This window comes from Malania oleifera, chromosome 8, assembly GCF_029873635.1.
Source record: "Malania oleifera isolate guangnan ecotype guangnan chromosome 8, ASM2987363v1, whole genome shotgun sequence".
Lineage (NCBI taxonomy): Eukaryota > Viridiplantae > Streptophyta > Magnoliopsida > Santalales > Ximeniaceae > Malania > Malania oleifera.
Genome location: NC_080424.1, coordinates 36,798,183 through 36,819,445, shown reverse-complemented (window position 1 = coordinate 36,819,445; position 21,263 = coordinate 36,798,183). Strand labels below are relative to the sequence as shown.

Sequence of the window (21,263 nt, the reverse complement as noted above, 5' to 3'; positions counted from 1 at the left end):
TTCTTGCATACCATCAGCAATTCACAGATTTTCGTGGTAAAATGAGATCTAGATTAAGCTCACTTCAAGACAATTAGGCTTCTCTTCAAGCTAATTACTCTTCTTTGGATCAAAGAATTGGTCGCATTGAACAGCATATGGCCGGTTCTTCACGCGGTAAGGCTTCAATGGAGATAAGTTCTAGTGATGCTGGTGAAGAAGAAGATGACGAAGAAGAAGAAGAGGAAGATGAAGATGATAATGCAAGTTGATGCTTAGATACTTTACTTTGTTTGAACAATCTCTGGGTTGTAATATGTGCATCAGATACAATTTTTTTTTTTCTCTTTTACGTATTCTCATGCTATTTTAGGATTTCTTGCTTATCTTCTTATGCATGATAAATATAAATTATATGTTTTATTCTTATACTGGCCCCATACATTTGACTTTGTGTGTGTTTAATTGATAACCTGCTATTTTTGATTGATGTCAAAAGGGGGAGATGTTTTGGATAAAACTGAGACTAAGCATAATCATGCAACACTAAGCATAATCATGAATATTGAGACAACACTGAGCATGATCATGATAATTGACATTACTAATATTATAATGATGCGATTGATGAGTATGAAAATTGAAATTGCTGAATTATGAATTGAAAAACTAGTATGACATTGATGATCTTGAACTGAAACTGAGTTTAATGAAATCTGATGATATGATATGAATAATGTTTTACTCAACAAATTTTGTTAAGATTATGCTTATTGTAAAGAGAGGGGGGGGGGGGGGCCTTATTAAGGCTTACTCATTTTTGCTTCTTATTTTTCATCATAAAAAAGGGGGAGATTGTTGGCCTAACAAGGCTTAGAATCTTATTTTGATGATAACAAATCAAGAATACTTAACATATTTGGTTAAGTGAAGTTTCAGGGCTCAAATGCTTTCATAGAGATCAAGATCAAGTTTATTAAAAGCTTGGACTTAAAGATAGAAGATCTGTTGAAGCTAAAGTCTATTGAAGAAAGAAGTCAAGATAGACACAAAGAATGGAAGCAAAATGCATGAAAACTTAGTGCTTAGAAAGCTATAATTTATAAGAAGTCTCATGCAAGTACTTCACAATTTCAATATAATTCTTTGAAGCTCTTAGGATCTATATCTGACTTAGAGACCTCCTTTTGAAAACCATGAAAAATACTTTTTAAGTCTCATTTAAGTTTTCCAAGATCAAAGATTAAAGTGTTGAAATCAAAGCTTTTGCAAATTCAAAAAAGTTGTAAGCTCAGGCGACTGATGTGTTTTGGTGAGGCGACAGACCTTTTTATGCTAAAAAAATTAAGCAAACAGAATCAAGACAGGTGACTGACCACTTAGGATCAGGTGACTAACTCAGCACTGTGTTTTAAAATATTCGCTGAACTATAAAGGCTCGGGCGATTTGACCCTCAGGTCATAGTCGATTGACCTTTGTAATTTTTAATTTTTAAACAGCAAGGAAAAGTTTTCAAAATTGATTTCTTGGACTCCAAACATTGAAAAAACTTGGGAAACACTACAAGTAACTTGGCGAACACGAATATATATTTTTTTAACTCTATAAATACATGTTGATTTCAAGAATTAAAAATAAAAATAAAAATAATCAAGAATCAGGCAAATTCATACTACACGTTCAAAGTTATCTTGCTGAAAGTTTTGCTCAAAGGCTTGCTGTGTTCTTGCTGATAAAAACTCACGGTTCTCTGATCTTTCTACTGAGATTTTCAAATCAAGTTTGAACCACAGTGATATTTAAATAAGCTTCATTCTTTATATTGATTTTTGCTAAAGTATATTGTTCTTAAATTGTACAAATCTGCTCTGACTGAGAGTTTCTCTTGTAAAAACCAAAGTTGTTCTTGTTTCTTGTTTTCTTGACGATTCAGGGTTGTTTGGATCGTTACCTAGCAAGAAGGGGTATTCTTGATAGAGAGGGATCTCCACCTCATAAGGAGAGAGGTTGTAGCTTTGCCTAGTAAAGAAAGTTGGAAAGGAAAATCCTCACAGCAGTTGCTTGGGGCAAGGACGTAGGCTGCTGGCCGAACCTTGTAAAAATTTTGGTTCTCAACTCTTCTCCCTACTCTCTTTAACTTACTGCAAGTATATAAGCTGCGTGTATGATCATTAAATACTTGCAGAATTTTGGAAGTTGCTGAAATTACTAATTTTGTTTCATATCGGAAATCAAAGAACATCTTGGTGAATCATTGATTGGGTTAACACAAGTTCAGAGTTAATATTATGATTTTTATTTTACTACTGTAGTTAATCTTGCTCAGCTATGTAAAGGAAAGTTTCAGGCTTTATTTAATCAAATCTCTGAAATTATATTTCAAGGAATAAAATCTGATTTTGAATATAAAAGGTTCTGAGATTTTTTAATCTATCTTATATTGGTACTCAGAATTTACAAGCTGATCTTGAACATCATAAAAGAACTAAACTTGGATTGATTGTTGGCTATACTTGATTATTTTATTTGAGTGATTGTTGAAGGTTGATTGATTGCTGAAAATAGATTTGCTGGTGTTAATACTCAACAAAGAGAACTTGTAAAACAAAGTAGCAAAGAAATTTTAAAATCCCAATTCACACCCCCCCCCCCCCCCACCCTCCTCTTGGGAGTATACCTAGATTCTCATTTAAGCTCCTCATGAATACACTTCATCTCTCCAAAATAAGTTGCAATGCTCCTATCCCCTTGTTGTAACTGAAAGTACTCCTGGAATAAATCATACATACGTATAATGTTATTGGAGTATAGAAATTTGACATAATCCCAAATCTCCTTGCACGTATCTAGATGCAAACATATCCATGCAATTTGGCTCCATCGAATTCTACAAAAGGGAAACAATCAAGGCATCTTCCTGAACCCACGTGCCTTTTCTCTTCTCATCAAAGGAATTAGATTGGAACAAGTGGTCACATTAACCTAATCCTACTAAACAAATCTAATCAACTTTAGACCATTGAACATAGTTCTTTCCATCCAATTTTTGAGTCATTTGCGGCAGCAATGTAGGAAACATATTTTTGGGATTCATAGATTCCATCCTAACACTCATAAATCAGCAATCACACGAAAAGCAATAAGAAAAATCAAAACTAATTGAGACAATCACAAACTATGTGAAGCACTAACACAAAGAAGGATGAGGTGAACAACTCACTGATGAATATAGCACTGCCACAACACTCACAAATCATCAACCACACCAAAAACAAGAAGAACAATCAATAATGGGAACAATCACAAACCATGTGAAGCACCGACGCAACCATGGACAAGGTGAACAACTCACCGACAGATATAGCACTGCCACAGCCTCACAACTGAATATACGAACGCTGCCACAGCTCCAAAAAACTCACAAAGAAGCCTTCACAAACCCTGAACAGAAATTAACGCAATACTGCGAGCACATGGTTGAAAAAGGCTGAATTTTTTAGCAAAAAACTGGCCTAACAGCTTGATAATATAGTCTAAAGAAGTAACCGGAGCATGGCAGAAGAAAAAAGAAAAAAAAGGCCAGAACTGCTCTCACGTGCCAGCACGTGGGGTCGGCCCAGCCGGCATTTGGTCGGCGTGTGGGGGCACATGGAGTGGCCTCCAGCGATGGGTTTTGTGACGTGGGTCGCGGGCGGGGGTCTGATTATAGTTATATGGTTGGTTTTGTGATTTAGTATGGGATAGAGGTGGATTAGGGAAGAACAGCCGTGGGAATGGTGTTTTCCGGCGACAGCTGAAGGAAATAGGATTTAGATAGGATCATGCTCTAATACCGTGTTAAGATTTGATTAAAAATGAATAACCTAACTTAACGATAGGTCTCTCCCTCTATTTATAATACAAATTTATATACATTCTAATGACAATATTACCCTTACTAACTCTCACTAATTAACATGCCAACGCACTCAATAATAATAATACTAAAACACATATATAACCTCTAACAAGAGTTAACACCAATGATCTGTAGCATAGTAGCAGACCTTCAAAAATTACTTTCTCCTGATATATGTTTTCTTTGTCATGAATCATGATAGTTCTAAAACAGCATCGGATTTGTTCATGCACTGCTCGTTTGCTTGGAATATATGGAATAAGCTTTTTAGTCTTTTGGGAGAAAATTGGGTTTGTCCAAAGTTGGTGGAAGATTTGTTGGCCACTTCTTTTGCTGGTTTTGGTAAGAGGAAGGATGCTCATGCTTTGTGGATGTGTGCGGTTTTCACAGCTCTGTGGGGTTTATGGACTGAAATAAATGATTCCATATTTATAGGGGGAAAAAACTTAAATGGATCATTTTTATGGGAGAAGATTTATTATTTGGCCTGGCTTTGGTGTGCTTCTGCTGGTTGTCTTAGAGCAGTGAGGTTTTCGGATATCCAACGAGATTGGTTGGCTTTGCAAGTCTGTTTGACTTTTGTTTTATTGTTTTTTCTTTACCTTTTATCTTCTCTTTTTTATTTCTTCTGTTTTGGAGGATTTCTTGTTCTCCTTGTTGTACATTCTTCTTTTTCTAATAAAGTCATCTTCTTTTGCTATCCAAAAATAATAATAAATAAATAAATAAACCTGAGTATGTCTAAGGGTTAAGAATTTGTTTTTTTAAGAAAAAAAATAAGAACTGTAACTCAAATCTTATTGGTTTTCTTAAGAGAGACTAGCAGCTATTAGCCAAATTAAATTTATCAAAATTATAAACAAGAAAGAATATAATTAGGAAACGCATATTTATTGAAAATTTGGCCAATAGATCCTCTTTTGCTATCCAAAAATAATAATAAATAAACCCAAGAGTGTGTCTAAGGGTCAAGAATTATGTTTTTGGAAAAAAAATGTAACTGATACTCAAATCCTGCTGGTTTTCTAAAGAGAAACAAGCAGCTCTTAGTCAAATTAAATTTATCAAAATTATAAAACAAGAAAGAATATAATTAGGAAAATTATATTAATTGAAAATTTGACCAATAGCTCAGAAAGCACTAACTGACATAAAACAGAGACAGCAAGTTCTGAACAGCATACCAGGTCTTGGGTAGAACTGTGAAATGTGAACTTGCGGAAACTTGTACTCCTTTACAAGACTGAGTGAGCTAGCAAAATCTTCATCTGTTTCACCTAATGAACACAAGAAAATGAATAATTTTTTCAATAAACATTTTGATCAACCTTTAAATATAGTATAACAGAAATCTACTCAATTCTCTAGAGGGAAAAAAACACAAAAGAAAAAAAAAAGGGAAAAAAGCCTCAGAGTTATTGCAAGCTCTGAACAATTTGATAGTTTCTGTACCGACCTCTCATAAATTGATTGCTGATTATTATTGTTATTATTATTATTATTAGCTATTTCATAATGCGAAGTAAATTCTGAGCTCTATGCAGAGTTCCATAATCATCACTATTGTCATAAATTGCTCTCACCATCTATAGAATTTCTGAATATTTTCTCGTGATAAATGAAGTACATTATTAATAGAAATTCATATTTCCAAATTCCAGACATTTGCCCCTTCAAAATCTCTTACCAAAATCTTATGATGCAATGTGTTCAATGAATAAAATGAGAAGCAGTGATAAATCGCTTTGCAATTTATTTTCACATATCCCTTGCATCAAATAAGTTAATGATTAGTGCCTGTGTAAAAAGCTTTTGCATTATTGAAATGCTTACAGCATTAAAGAGTTTTTTACACTACATACAAATTTTATGACTAGTAATGTACTTCATAAAGAGTAATTATGTGAAACAAACCCATCTAGGAAGTACCCATACCAACACGAGACACAGATATGACACAAATACCAACACAACAATATAGAAATTCTGAGTAAATGAGGATATGACGCAGCAAGGATATGTTAATTAATTAATATAAAAATGCATATATTTAGGCATGTCTTTCTCTTTGGACAACAAATATTGAGGTCATTTTAATTTCAAATGACATATAAGCATCATTCATGCACAATTATCAATTGAATGTTTTACAAACTACAACTATACAATCACCAACTACATTCATATTATATATAGAATACTGGTCCAATGACAAATAAATGATTCAAGGGCATGGCTGATGGTGAGCAATGAGCATAGCTCATTACGAAATTAAAAGAAAAAAAAAAAAGAGAGATTAAAAAGACTGTTGAACTGTTGATGGCTTGCATAGTGGAGCTAGGACTCCAAAGTCAAACCACTCCAATGTCAAGGAACCTCTTTCTCAGTCCCTTGACTTCTCAATTTTTTCTTGGATCTTTAAAATAATTAAAGGGGGCAACAAAATGCAATGTTTCACTGCAAGAAGTGTCCTGGATGTGTCGTCACCACATCAGAAAGTGTCAAGAAGTGTCTCGGTGTATCCAAAGACAAATAATTTCTGACACATGTTGGGAAGGTGTCAATATCTAAAAGTGTTGAAGTTTCCTACAAACCCATGCATCACACAAACAAGTTACTTAAATATGGCTTGCTTTGTTTTCGTGCATATCATGTGAGTGGTAGCAACTGAGTAATCTGCTAAGACTTTTAAAATAATGACACATGATGAAATTCAAGAAAAAGCTGAATTGAAACTTATTCATGGGAATGCCATTATATTTCAGAATATATACTCTTCAGTGTAGACACTCTCACTCACATGTATTTTGAGCAAGCAATTCAAGTTCGCTATGGGACCATTTGTGGCAGTTTTGAAATGAAAGTGGCATTAGAGTATAAAATTACTTTTAAGATATCATGCAATAATTTTTACTTAAGTGATGTTTGCTCTAAAATGATTTGGGAGAAAAGACAGAAAAAAGAAAATTATGGAAATTAAGAAACTTCAGGAAATATTAAAATATATGATTATGAATTATTTAGAACGAAAATACCCCAGATTTTTGTTTTTTTTTTCAGTTTAATTTTATAAACCAAAAATCCAACAGATATATCTGAAATTTCTGAACATTTTAAAATTTCGACCAAAAAACAAATCTTGAAAATTCCTGAAGTTTGGAAAAAAAGAAATTGTAGCTGATTTTCATTTCAACAACTCCCGTAATCTGAAATTGTGACTAAAATTTCTTCAGATCTCCCAATATTCTTTACCATGGTTGACGTCCATGGCAGTTCTCCAGAGGCCATATATTGTTTCCATAAAAGAGGCAATCCAGCAGAGACCACTTGCTCAAAAGAGATTTTCAGCCCAATTATCAAGGCCAAGTGTGTTCAAATTTAAAGCCAGGTATAAACCGGATGGGCAATTCATTAATGGGCTCCTTTCTGCCATATTTGGGCCCTTGAGGTTTACGGTTAAACCCAATAATGTGAGGGGATTCAGAGACGAGGCTTTGAAAATATTGATCCAGTGGAGGCCAGGAGATGGGATTGTTCAAAGCTATCTGGGAATGGTGAAGAGCAATTGAATGTTCAGGTTTCCTCCAATCTGAAGGCTGAAGGCAGTCAAAGGTGGCAGGGCTCGGCATTGACGTCAGCTGAAGGCCTTTGAGAGTGTCTGGCTGAGAGGTTAGTCAAAGGTGTAGGTGGCTCGGAATCACCATCAACTGAGGGCGTAGAGGCGTGTCTCACAGTTCTTTTTCAACCAGAGTACTGAACAACAGGACAGTTGAAAGATGGAGAGGCATCGGAAGACTAGGGCAGTCTAAAGCAGGCAGCCGGTCTGAACATAGGATACACTAGAGAAGTCTTTTCTTTCTGGGAATTGTAGTGTGATGACTGCTGCTACTCCTGATGTACTTCAAGAGGGTTTGAGTGTACTGAATAAGGAACAGGAAAAGGATGAGGAACTGAAGAGTCCTTTTAACTTATCTGATTTTGTACAGGTTAGTGTTCACCATTTGAAGTATGTTGCAAGTTCAAACGATCCGTTAACAAAGTGGGATAATTTACCTTTAGTGCCAATTCATTTCTATTTTCCCATCAATTGTTTATCTTTGCCTTCATCTGGTGAGGTTGTTTTACTTGAAGATGTTTTCTTTTGACAACCCTACTTTCAGTAAAGGCATTTTGCCTGCTCCTTTGCAGCTTCAGGCAGCTATTGACCTTGCTTTATGCCAAAAAGGAGATATGGAAGACGTTATATCCATCGATCTGTTAGTGGACAGAAGGGACAACCAAGACCTGTAGCTCTCTCAAAGGGTATGGATTTCAAGTTAGTTAATAGTGTTGGTCAAAAAGTTACGGTGTCTATCATTATCTTGCATAAGTCTTATGCTAGGAACAAAAGAGAGTTGAAAAAGAGTTGCAAAATTTGGTTGCATCTATTAATTATAGGGAATAAAGGGTCGGAGGAAAGGTTGTACTAATGATTCTACTGAGAATCTTGAGTTTGAATGGAAGGGGGCTTTGAAGTGACATAAATATCATATGCTACCCCTTAAGTTGGAGCATAAATATCATATGCTCCTAGCTTGTTAAAAATAAATTTAACACAAGCACCCCACAAAGCTTTGGTAAACAAATCAGCAATGTGTTTCAATCGCTCATGATTTGGTAAACACTTGTGCAGAAGCTCAAACACTTGTGGTAGTAATGGGCTTCTGCACAAGTTTCTCCCGAACAAAATGGCAATCAACTTCAATGTGCAATATAAAGAACAGCTTGATTATCACACATCAATTTCATAGGCTAAGAATGTGGAAAACCCAATTTTTCCAACATGTTCTTCAACCAAACAAGTTCAAAAGTAGTGGGAGTCATAGCTCTATACTCTTATTTCGCACTTGACTTGGCCACCACAGATTGTTTATGATTCTTCCAAGAAACCAAATTACCACCAACCAAGATATAGTACCCAGTTGTGGATCTTTCCACCAACCAAGATATAGTACCCAATTGTGGATCTTCAGTCAGAAGGCAACCAGCCCAATCTGCATTTGTACATCCCTGAATATAAGTGGGACACTGATCTCAATGTAAAATAGCTCTGGCCAGTGCACCTTTGAGATGTCTCAAGATGCGAATTATTGCGTCCCAGTGACTTGACCTCGAGGAATCTAAAAATTGACTTACAACACTTGTTGCAAAAGATATGTATGACCAAGTAATTATGAGATAATTCAACTTTCCAACAACTCTCTCGTATTGTCCAAGATTAGGCAACAAATCACCCATATCTGACACTAACTTGTTGTTAGTATCAAGGGGTTTAATGACTGGTTTAGATCCCAATAATCCCATTTCATCCAACAGATCAAGCACATATTTCCTTTGTAACAAAACAGTTCTCATACAAGATCTAGATACTTCTATACGGAAGAAATATTTCAACCGTCTCAAATCTTTGGTTTGAATCTTAGTATGTATAAAAAGTTTGAGATTGAATACCTTTATCATCATCACCTGTAATAACAATATCATCCACATACACAACAAGGAAGATCCTACCCGATGAAGTATGACGATAAAACACAACGTGATACACTGCACACTGTCAAAGACCAAACTCAAGTACTACAACAGTGAATTGACCAAACCATGCTTCAGGAGACTATTGTAAACCATATAGTGTCTTCTTGAGCCGATGCACTAACCCTAACTCCCCCTAAGCAACAAACACGGGTGGTAGCTCCATATAGACCTCCTCCTCAAGATCACCACGCAAGAAAGCATTCTTCACATCTAAATGATGCAGAGGCCAGTGACAAGTGGTAGCCAAGGAGATGAATAGACGTACTGATGTAAGTTTGGCAACCAGAGAAAAAGTGTCAGGATACTCCAAACACCATATACCTAAGTATACCCCTTAGCAACAAGACGTGCCTTCAGACGAGCCACGACCATCAAGGTTGACTTTAACAGTGTATACCGAACGACAACCAACCACAGACTTGTCAGGTGGAAGAGATACCAAGTCCCAAGTACCATTGTTTTGTAAAGCATTCATCTCTTCAACCATGGCATCCACACATAGTGAGCTAAGGCTTCCGAAGCAGATTTAGGAAGGGCACCAAATGATAGAGCAATAACAAAACAATAATAATAGGGTGATAAGAAGTCATAGAAAACATAATTAGAAATGGGATATTGGGTACATGTGCATTTACCTTTCCGAATAGCAATAAGAAGATCAACATCATGGGAAATATGATCATCAAACAAGGAAACCAAAAGCTTGGCAGCAGAAGCTAAAGGGACTCTCTTCCTTGGAGTTGCCGTTGTGAATACACCTGCAAATTAGGATGATCGAGATTATGAGGGCTCAAACTACATGGAGACATAGATGGTTGATTGGGCAAGGGCAACAAACCAAAATCTGGAAGATTAGGCAGAGAAAGAGACTCATTAAGATTAGAAGCACTCAGGGACTGGGTGTAGTAAGGTGTAGACCCAAAGAAGGTGCAAAAACAAAGAAGTGATGCAGCGTAGAACTATAACAACATCCCTTTTGAGTAGCCTAAAAGAACACATTTTATAGCACGAGGATCCAACTTATCCATTGTAGGAGTTAGTTGATGAACAAAGGACACACCTAAATATACGAGGTAAGGAAAATAACGATGAACTAGGAAAGAGAATGGAGTAGGGAATTTTACCACTAAGAACAGAGGATGGCAACTTGTTGATCAGATAGCAAAGCAATAAGTACAACATCACTCCAAAACACTTTAGTTGCATGCATTTGATAAAGATAGGTGCGAATGATTTCAAGGATGTCTATTTTTCCTCTCTGCCATCCCATTTTGTTGAGGGATGTGGGCACGGGATAATTGGTGAACAATACCAAACTAAAATATATAAGTAGTGAATTGTGCATTGAAAAACTCTTTAGCATTATCACTCTAAAGTATTTGACCTGCCAAACCAAATTGAGTCTTTATTTTAGAACAAAAGGCACAAAATATATGAAATACAAAACTATTTTTATTAAATATAGCAAAGTCATCCTTAAATAATCATCCACAAAGATTATAAAGTATCAGGAACCCAACTTGGACACAACTCTACTAGGACCGCAAACATCAAAATGGACTAACATGAAAGGGCTTGCAGCTTGTTTACTGACTCGAAAAGTAAAAGGGACACGATGATTCTTTCCCAACTAACAAGATTCGCAATCAAGACTAGACACAAAACTTAAATCAACAACTGAACGTCTCAACTTTTCCAATGAAGGATAACCAAAGGTGACAATGAATTTGGAGAGGTGTGGCAGTAGCAACACAAGCGGTAGAAGGAGATAGCGGCTCAAAGTGATAAAGCCCACTAGCTTCACGCCCTCCGCCAATCGTCTTCCTCATCTTCAAATCCTAATTAACCATAGAATCAAGGAAGAATATTGTTGAACAATTCATGGATTTAGTAATCTTGCTAACGAATATATGATTGAAAAGAAACTTGGGAATATATAAAATTGAAGGAAGAGAAATAGAAGAAGTGAGATTTATAGTCCAAATTCCCCTTATGGTAGTGGTGGATCCATCAACAAGAGTAATACAAGGTAAATTTATAGGAAACTAAAGAGTAGAGAAAAAACTAGGCGTACCCGTGATATGATCAGTGGCAGCTGAGTCTATAACCCAAGGACTAGGACGAAGTACTGGATGACAATCATGCTGTGGGAGTACCTGTTTATGCAAGAGATGCAATGGAAAGAAAAGCTTTTGTGACCCTTGATACTGTTGGATCTTGGAATACTCTTCCTATGACATAGAAACAGTTCATTTTCCCCTACTTGGCCCCAAAGATGTAGAGTTGGTGGTGCCTATATTAGCTGACCCTAGAGGTGTGGAATCGGTGGTAGCTGCATTGGCAACATGTGAAGGTCTACCATAGAGATCCTAACATTACTCAATAGCATGATTACCTCATCCACAATGACTACACTTGTGAGAAGTGCCTTTAACTTGTCCATCTCTACCACCACGACCACTGGGACCACCTCGATAACTTCTACGGTTGTTTGCTAGAGAACAAGAATCACCCTGTTTGGCACAAGCCGTCCTCTCAGAACCAGATGCAAGAGTAGGAGAATGTGTGCCAAAGGAAGCACGAATGATGCGAGAATAAACATCGTCAAATGATGACAACTCTTTACTACTAAGTATCTGAGAACAAACTGCCTCAAACTCAGGTTTTAGGTCATCGAGAACCCGAAGAATTGTCATCTGCTCCCTCTGCTTCTGTATCTCACGAACGCCAGCAGTTATAGGTTGCACGGCATTTAACTCCTCATGAATACGTTTCATTTTCCAAAATAATCTGCAATACTCTTGTCTCCTTGTTGTAATTGGAAGTACTCCAAAGATAAATCATACATACATGCAATGTTACTTAAGTATAAAAGCTTGGCATAACCCACAAATCTCCTGGCCCGTATCTAGATGCACACACATCTGTGCAATCTAGGGCTTCATTGAATTCTAAAAGATGGAAACAATCAATGCATCTTCCTGAATCCATACTTGTTTCCTCTTCTCGTTAGAAGGATCATATTGGAGCAACAGGTCAAATTTTCTTAATCCTACTAAATAAACCCGAACAACCTTAGACCATTGAACATAATTCTTTCTATCCAACTTTTGAATTGTTTTCTGTGGCAACGATGAAGGAAACATGTTTTTGGGATTCATAGACTCCATCCCCACACCCACAAACCAGCAGCCACACCAGTATCATACAAAGAGAATAATCAAAACTGATTGAGACAACCACAAACAATGTGAAGCACCAAAACAACCATGGATGATGTGAGTCACTTACCAACTGATATACACTGCCCCAGCCTCACAACTCAATTTACAAACACTGCCACTACTCCAAGAACTTACAAAAGAGCCTTTACAAACACCGAACAACAATTAAGGGATTACCACGAGAGCATGGTTGAAAAAGGTTGAATCTTTGAGCAAAAAATATGCCCAACAGCTTGATAATATGGTCTAGGGAAGGAATCAAATTATGGTGGAGGAAAAATTAGAAAAAGGTGACCGGAATCTCTCTCACGCGCCGGCGCGTGGGGTCAAGACTACCAGGAATCTGCCAGCGTGTGGGGGCCCACGTGGCACATTCAAGCGATGGAGCTTTGTAGGGTTAGTCTTTGGACGGTTTTGTTTTAGGCTATTTGGTTGGTTTTGTGAAATAATGAAGGGTGGAGGTGAATGTGAGAAAGGTAGCAACAAGTAAGTGTTTTTCAGCGACAATTATGTGTGTTAGGGTTTAGGTTGGATTAAATGAATGACCAAACTTGAAGATAGGTCTCTCCCTCTATTCATAATACAAATCAAATACATTCTATTGACCATAATATTCTTACTAACTCTTTCTAATTAACATACTAACACACTCAATAATAATACTAAAAGACTAAAATAACCTTTAACTAGTGCAAATGAGGAGGCCTCACAGGGCCATATTTTCGGATATTTTTTTTATGTGCTTAGAAGCAAGTGAGACTAGCAATCATTTATTTGCCCATTGTCAGGTGGCTAAACAACTTTAGAATTTTGTTCTCTCTTTTTTTTCTTTTCTCTTTTTTTTTTTTTTTTTTTTTTTTTTTTTTTGAGATTTTGGTGTTTCCCTAAAGCCAGACAATTGATGTTTTCCTGATTTTTTTTTTTCTCTTATTGGTACCGTACAAAGGCTTTGGGAGGAGTAACAGGGGAATAGTTTTATGGAAATGTGCAGTTTTTGGCATTTTATGGACCTTGTGAATCGAAAGGAACGCGAAGGGATTTTCAATTGCAAAGCAAATTCCTTTCATTTTTTTGGGGGGGATAGAAAACTTTCTTGACTTCTTTTTGGGCTCACACTCTGTGTTTCTTCTAAGGAATTTTGTTATCAGATCTTCAATGGATTGGAAAGAGGCTCAAATGTAATTGCATTTTTTTTTTTTGCTTTTGCTTGTTTTTAGGAGAATATCTTATCCTCCTTTCTATGTAATTTCTCCCCTTATATTAACGAATTTATTTTTCCATAAAAAAATTATAATTAAATATGTTAGAAGAAAATATGTTATTTTAGTAGTTAGGTTGTGTGAGTGGGTTACTTTCTTGTCCTCGAGTCTTCTTTATTATTAATATATAGGAGGCCAGACCTGGAGTTGAACGTATGCATCAGGAAAACTGCCACCTCTTTTTTTATTTTCTTTTTGTCTTCTTTTTTCTTCCATTCTTATCTTCTTCTCACATCCAACTCTAACTTTACAGCATGGTTTTGACTCCTCTAAATCGGATTTATTTGAGTTGTTTTAGACACTTTATTTTTTCTCTCTTATAATCCCCTAACCAGTTCTCAAAGCTGATTTTCTGGTTGGTTTGAGAGTTGTTTGAGGACATTTTCATCACCATTAGGCTGTGCAGCATCCTTGGGAGGATGCTGCATGTGCTTATGCTGGTCTGCTGATGTGCAGTTACTCTGTTTTTCGCATACTGCTGCTGTTCTTCTGTTCACGGGATGGTTGAAGATGTTATTTTGATGCTGCCTGTGTTCATGATTGATTGCTTGCAATCTTGTATCAATATCTGGTTGGTATTGATTGGAGTTCAATAACTCTTCTTGCCAGCACTGGCTTCCGTTGCTGCTAGCGATAATGCATGTAGCTGCTGCCAGGATGTTTTTTCGGAGCCTGCATCGCTTTTTTGTGGTCTACCCTGTTTTTTGTGGTTATGTGATTCTTCATTGTTGCAATCTCAGTTCTGTGGTCATGGCCGCCTCTTGAAGTTCTGAAATGCTGTAAATTCTGGACTTTTTGAGGTTCCGAAGTGTTGTTTTGTGCTAATATGTGCTGCCTGTCTTCTTCTTAACCTTCTTCCCATGATAATTAGCCATCCTTACTGCCTCTAACAGTATGGGAAATTTTAGAGGATGAAGAGGCGGTTTGGATTGCAGTGGTGGCAATGGTGGTGTACTAGGAATTCAGGACAAGAAGTTTGCTATGGCAATTCTGGCATTTGCCTATACTATTGATCGTTGTTGGGATCTCCTTGAGAAACCAACTTGCGCAAATAAGTCTCTTGCCAAGGTTGATTCTACCATTGCCACTCCAAATGCACCTAGCCACTCCACTAGGGAGTTGAGTACATCATCTACCGTATGTATCACAAGAAGAGTATAACAATCATGTTTTGCATGGTTCAACACCAAACTCAGTATTCTAATCTAGTTGTTTACGCCAACTATTTTACACTACAAGGTTACTCTTGCTGACAGTTTGGTTACGCCAATTTCTGGTTGTGGCAATATTTTCCCATTCCTTCTATTCCTCTCCCCTCTATGTTATATATGCCTAAATTTGCCTTGAACTTCCAATTAGTTAGTCAAATAACTAAATCCCGTTAACTATTCTAAAACATTCTTTCCTTCTCATTGTGTTATTCAGTATCTTACAAATATGAGAATTGGTGGAGGGCTTGAGAAGGGATGGCCAGTACTATTTCGGTGGTGGATCCAATTCTTGCCATGCAGCTTCCTCAATTTTTACTCGTGGAGTTTCACTGGATCAATGGCATGCTTGTTTGAGTCATCCATTCCTTTCCAAAATTAAAACAAGCCTTCCCCATGTTGAAGGGGTCATTTGAAAAAAATAAGCATTAAGCGCTGAATGCTGAATTAAAATTTTTGCAAACCGATTTAGAATTTGATTGAATCCCCAAAAGCTAAAATGTATAGCTTGTTTGGTAAATTTTAAACTTCAAAAATATGTATTTCATTTTATAAAAAATAAAAATTATATATATATATACACAAGAATGCAAATCTGACTTGTCAAGTTTGAACTAACATCTCTCTAAATTTCAGATCTAAATTCAACCTCCTGGGTTTGCACCACATCTTGTGCATCAACCATCTTCCATGGGAGACTGTGGCGGAGGAGTGGCGGGAGTATAATGGCAGGTGGTGGCAAAGGCCATGGCGGGACGCAATGGCGGAGGTTGTGGTGGGAAATAGAGGCAGAGGCTATGGTAGAGGTTGTGGTGGGGAGGCAGTGGCGGAGGCTTCAGTGGGAGGCTATTGATCTGGTGTTGGTATGGTGGGAGCATGATGGGAGGCCACAGATCGGGATGCGTTGATGATCTCCGATGGATCTGGTCGGAGGCAGCAGGGGCGGGAGATGAAAGCACATCCAGTGAAGGAAAGGTGCTGCAACTGAGTTACTGTGACAAAGGGAAACAGGCTGTGGCTGGTGTGCACAGAGGAGAAGAGAGAAGAGAGGAAAGGGGGCATTTGTGAGTCATTTTTTTATTTTGTCTGGGGCAAATGTGTAAGAAAAGATAATGAGATATGGTTCTGACTGAATCAGCAAGGGAACATATGCTAGTTTGGCCGGAGCACATTCAGATCCTATTTAGAGCTCAAACAAACAGTGCTGGTTCAAAGAATGTAGGGAGCACTAAAAGTTTAGTCTCTATTTAGAGGCTATTAAGCGCAAACAAACCCCTAAGTCTATTTCTCATTCCGAGTGTTCTGCATGTCAGTTGGGAAAGCATATTAAGACATGTTTTCCACCTAGAGTCAAGTCTCGTAGTAAATCACCGTTTTCTCTTATTTATTCAGATATTTGGGTCCAGGCAAAGTCAAGAATTCGACTAGTCATCAATATTATCGCATTGGAATTCAAGTTTTTCAATTTGATAATGCAATTTGATTTTCTTCAAAACGAGCTTTAGTCTTTCTACTTAGCCAAAGGGATTATTCATCAAACATCTTGTTTACATACCCCTCAACAAATGGGGCAGATGATCTAAAAACTAGACATTTACTTTACATAGCAGAGTCTCTATTCCATCATATGCATGTTCCTAGGACCTTTTGGACTGATGCTCTTCTTGCAGCCTATTTTTTCTTACTAGGATGCCCTCCAATGTTCTAGAGGAACAAATTCCCTTCTCTATCGTGTACCTAGAAATATCCATGTTCTCCGTTGTGCCTCGTCTCTTTGGGTGCACATGTTTGCTCATGTTCAACCATGGTCTTAAATTTCCATGAAATTTCCGTCAAAATTCCCGATTTCCGTCACCCTCAAAATCGAAATGGCAGTCGATTTCTGTATTGCATAATTTCCATCGAAATCTCAACGAATCATCCGAAATTTATCAAAATCTCGAAATTTTAGTGAAACTTGTCGAAATTTAAACTATACGATGAAATTTCGTCAGAATTCAAATGAGAAATTTAGGAGTGAAGTGAAATTTCTATCTTTATTTTATCGAAACAAAAGATTATTATGAGTGCTTTTAAAATTATATGAAAAAACAAATGTACAGTAACATTTTATTTAACCACTCATGTCTAAATTATCACTATTTGTATAATAAATAATATTTAAATGATTTATGAATTTCATTTGTATTAACTGAATATATTTAATGTACATTATCTTACAAATATGTTTGATACACATACTATTTTACAACTTTTCCACCTCATACAAAACATAGATGAACTTAATTTGTAATATATTAGTCCTAAAACTTATATTATTATGTTTGTTAACCATTTCAAAAGTTTCACAAAGAATTCCATGCTTTATTACTAATTCCTGTTATTTTTTCAAATCGAAATCGAAATTTCCGTACTTTCAGAGCTTCGAAAATTTGAGTCAAAATCAAAATTTAAGACCTTGTGTTCCACATACCAGTCATGGCAAGTTCCCCCCTCATGCTAATAAATGTGTCCTTTTCAGGTACTCAAGAACTCAAAAGGCATATAAATGTTATGATCCCCACACTCAAAAGAAATATGTTGGTGTCAATATCGCCTTTTCTGAGGGGACACTTTATTTCTGCAGTGCTGGGTCCTCCTTGGATGAATCTATTTTAAGCCTTTTAATGATTTATGGTCGCCCCTCTTGTGTTGATTCTCATGTTCCACGCCTTACCACCAAAGAAATTTCTTACTACTCTACCAAATTCACCAAGTAATTGAACTACAGAAACAATTGATGGTTAATGAATGACGTAAAGCAAACACAAACATCACTACCACCATGCATCCGCCTCTTCTGCCATCAATATTTTAATTGTTGGTTCTAGATATCCATCCCAATGAGACATAGGTTTGCCTATTTTGAACATGTTCTTACCAGTCCTTGCTTATCCTATTGCTCATTATGTTTCAGCTCTTAACCTTACTAGTTCTATGAGTTCTTTTGCATTGTCTATTCCTCTATTTCTACCCCTTCCTCGCATACTAAAACGCTTGATAACCCTAGGTGGAGGCATGCAATGGATGCAGAAATAGATGCCTTGACCATCAAAGGGACATGGGACTTGGTGGATGTTCCTCCTAGTCAGTAGCTGATTCTATTCGTCTATTGATCTCAGCAGTTAATTTTGATTGGCCTTTATACCAACTGGACCTAAATCCTGCCTTCTTTTATGGATATTTGCACAAAGAGGTACACATGGAGCAAACTCCTTGGTAATTTGCTCAGGGGAGGATGACAAAGCACAAAGATTGCCCAAGGCTATTATGGTCTCAAGCTTGGTTTAAAATTTTTGGCGTGGTGGTCTCTACATTTGGCTTTACCCAGTGCTATTCAAATCATCAAACTTTGTTTGCAAAAAGGAGATAGGTTTAGTACTTCTAGTAGTGTATGTTGTGACATCATCATTGTGGGCACTAACCAAATTAGAATTGCAAATGTCAAGCAATGCTTCAAGTAAAATTTGAAATTAAGGATTTGGGTAGTCTGCATTACTTTCTTAGTATTGAGATTGTGTAGTATACAAAAGGGTTGAATCAATCTCGGCAAAACAATACTTGTGAGTTGCTAAGTGAGATTGGTTTGTTGGGAGCTAAACCAATTAATACTATTGTGGATCCCAACGTGAAGTTGTCTAGGCAGGCTTTAAAAACAATTGTTTATATAGGCAGTTGGTTGGCAAGTTGATATGTCTAACTATCACTAGTCCTAACATATCGTTTGTTGCAGTGGTGGTGAGTTAGTTTATGGAATCCCAAACAACCACACTGGTACACTGTTTGTAGGATTTTGTGATATCTTAGAGGCTCTCTTGGTAGGGGTTTGATAAATGTAATAGAAATCGTGACATCATGGGATACCTTGATGCACATTGGGTTGGCTCTGTTGACAATTGAAGGTCTACTACAGGATACTATATATCTGTGGGAGGTAATCTTGTTACGTGGCATATTGAGAAACAAACTACTATATAGTGCAAATGCATAATACTGAGCTTAGGCTCATACATTGAGTGAGCTTATGTTGCTGAAGTCTCTTATGTCAGAGATGGAATTCTTAGCAACAAAGCCAATAGATATTTTTTGTGATAATCCAACCACCATTCATATTGCTAACAATTTAGTGTTTTTTATGATGGAATGGAATGGAATGCCCATTCCAACATTTTATTTCCATTCCCATGTTTGGTTATATTTTTCAAAGTGGGAATGCTAAAAGTGAGAATAGGGATTCCATTATAAAATGGGAGGAAAGGTGATTCTAACCTAAAGTAGGGATCACCCCCATCTTCCTCCCCAACTCTCCCCGATACTCCCCTCATCTTCTCTCATCCCTAACTCTCCTTGATACTCCCCTCACTCTCTCTCTCTCTCTCTCTACTCTCTCTACACTTTGTCCCTTCCCTTTCTCCTCTCTTTTCAGCTTCTCTTCGCATAGATGAGTTTCTAGGAACTTTGGTTGGAAGCAGTGCATTTCGGGTGCAGTGAGAAATTAGGGCTTTTCTTTGCTGTTTCGAGCTCTATTAATGCTGCAGAATTCAATCAATTTGAGTGATTCAGCAACTGACTTGTGTAGGGTTTTGGAACTCAGGAAGTGTTGGTGTTCACAGGGCAGCCACAGTCAACCAGACAGTGCTCAAACTATCCCAAAATCACATTGATAAAGTGCTCTGCGGTCCACCTAGCGCCATCAAACACCATGTAAATCGACTTCACCAACACTTCCATGTCGTTTTCACCATTATTTCCCACCTCCACTGAAGAGAAAAACAACACTCTCTCCTCTGCAACAATCGGGGGGGTCCATCACCTTCATCGGGGTCTGAAGAATTGGAAGGTCCAGTTTCCAACCAGAGCGAATGGACCAAGCCCGGGACCAACGGTTCAGCACAGGGCTTCCCTTGAGCTTCCAAATCCGCAACTTGGAGTTGGACTCAGAGGCAGCTTGGCTCATATTAGGTGAGATGGAGGAGAGGATCGAGAAGCTAGAGGTGGAAGAACCATCATTTTCTCTTTTTTGTTTTTATTTTCTCTTTCTCGGAAAATTGTTTGTGACACGTTCAAATTTGTCCCATTATCCAAAAGCAACCTAAAAATCACTATCATAACGTCATTCTAGTGTGATTCTATGTATGTTTCCAAACAGTGGAATGTGAATGGTAATTCCATTCCACTCCCCATTCCATTCCATTCTCCAATTCATTCCATTCTTATCCCATTGCATTCCTGCGTACCAAACATAGTCGTGTATCATGAGGGGACAAAACCCATTACAGTTTAGTCATTCTATGAAGGATGTTGAGTAGAAGGTCATGAGAACTCCTTATGTGAAATATGTGGATTTGGGCGATGTTTTTCACAAAATCTTCATTTGAGCCCTCCTTGTCTAAGGGTTGTAACTAGTTGAGTTTACGCACCTTCAACTTGAAGGGGAGTGTTAAAAGAGACTATGTTATTTTAGTAATTAGGTTGTGTGAGTGGGGGTATTTTTTTCCTTTTAAGTCTTTTATTATTAATAGATGAAAAGAGAAAACCTTGACCTACAGTATTCTCCAGGAAAACTGCCACTTTTTTTTTTGTTTTTCGTTTCTTTTCTTCGTTTTTCTCTTCTTCTCTTCTTCTCATCTCCATCTATAAATTTAGAACAAAAATATATTTATTTAAAAAGACCAAAAAACACATAAAAAATTATCACTATATTCCTTGTACAATGGAGCAATGACTAGTGTAAGGACGCTATAGATGGAGAAACTAGAGAATTTCCAATCACCATAGGTGTACATCAAGGATCTGCTTTGAGCCCTTATCAAGCTTTAGTGATGGAACAACTAACTAAGAGTATTCAAAATGAGGTTCCATGGTTTATGTTGTTTGCAGATGATATTGTATTAATTGATGAAACTAGGGTTGGAGTAGAGGTTGAACCAGAAATATGAAGAAAACTTTTGGAATCTAGAGGCTTTAGGATAAGTAGAAATAAGACAGAATATATGAAATGTAATTTCAGTAATGGTAGGAGGAATATTGGAGACAGTTTAACTTGATGATGAAGAAATAAATAGCACTTGTAAATTTCGA

General features: G+C 37.0%; 1 protein-coding gene across 2 annotated transcripts in view; it reads right to left on the bottom strand.

The window, feature by feature from the left end:
- Positions 1-21,263, bottom strand: part of LOC131161488 (uncharacterized) — an 88,826-nt gene that overhangs the window by 15,919 nt on the left and 51,644 nt on the right. The window contains exon 9 of one of the 2 annotated variants that reach the window (XM_058117287.1): positions 5,063-5,155. In XM_058117287.1, the coding sequence (XP_057973270.1) occupies positions 5,063-5,155 (93 nt within the window). The remainder of the gene's footprint in view (positions 1-5,062; positions 5,156-21,263) is intronic. The other variant, XM_058117288.1, reaches the window with a different exon arrangement.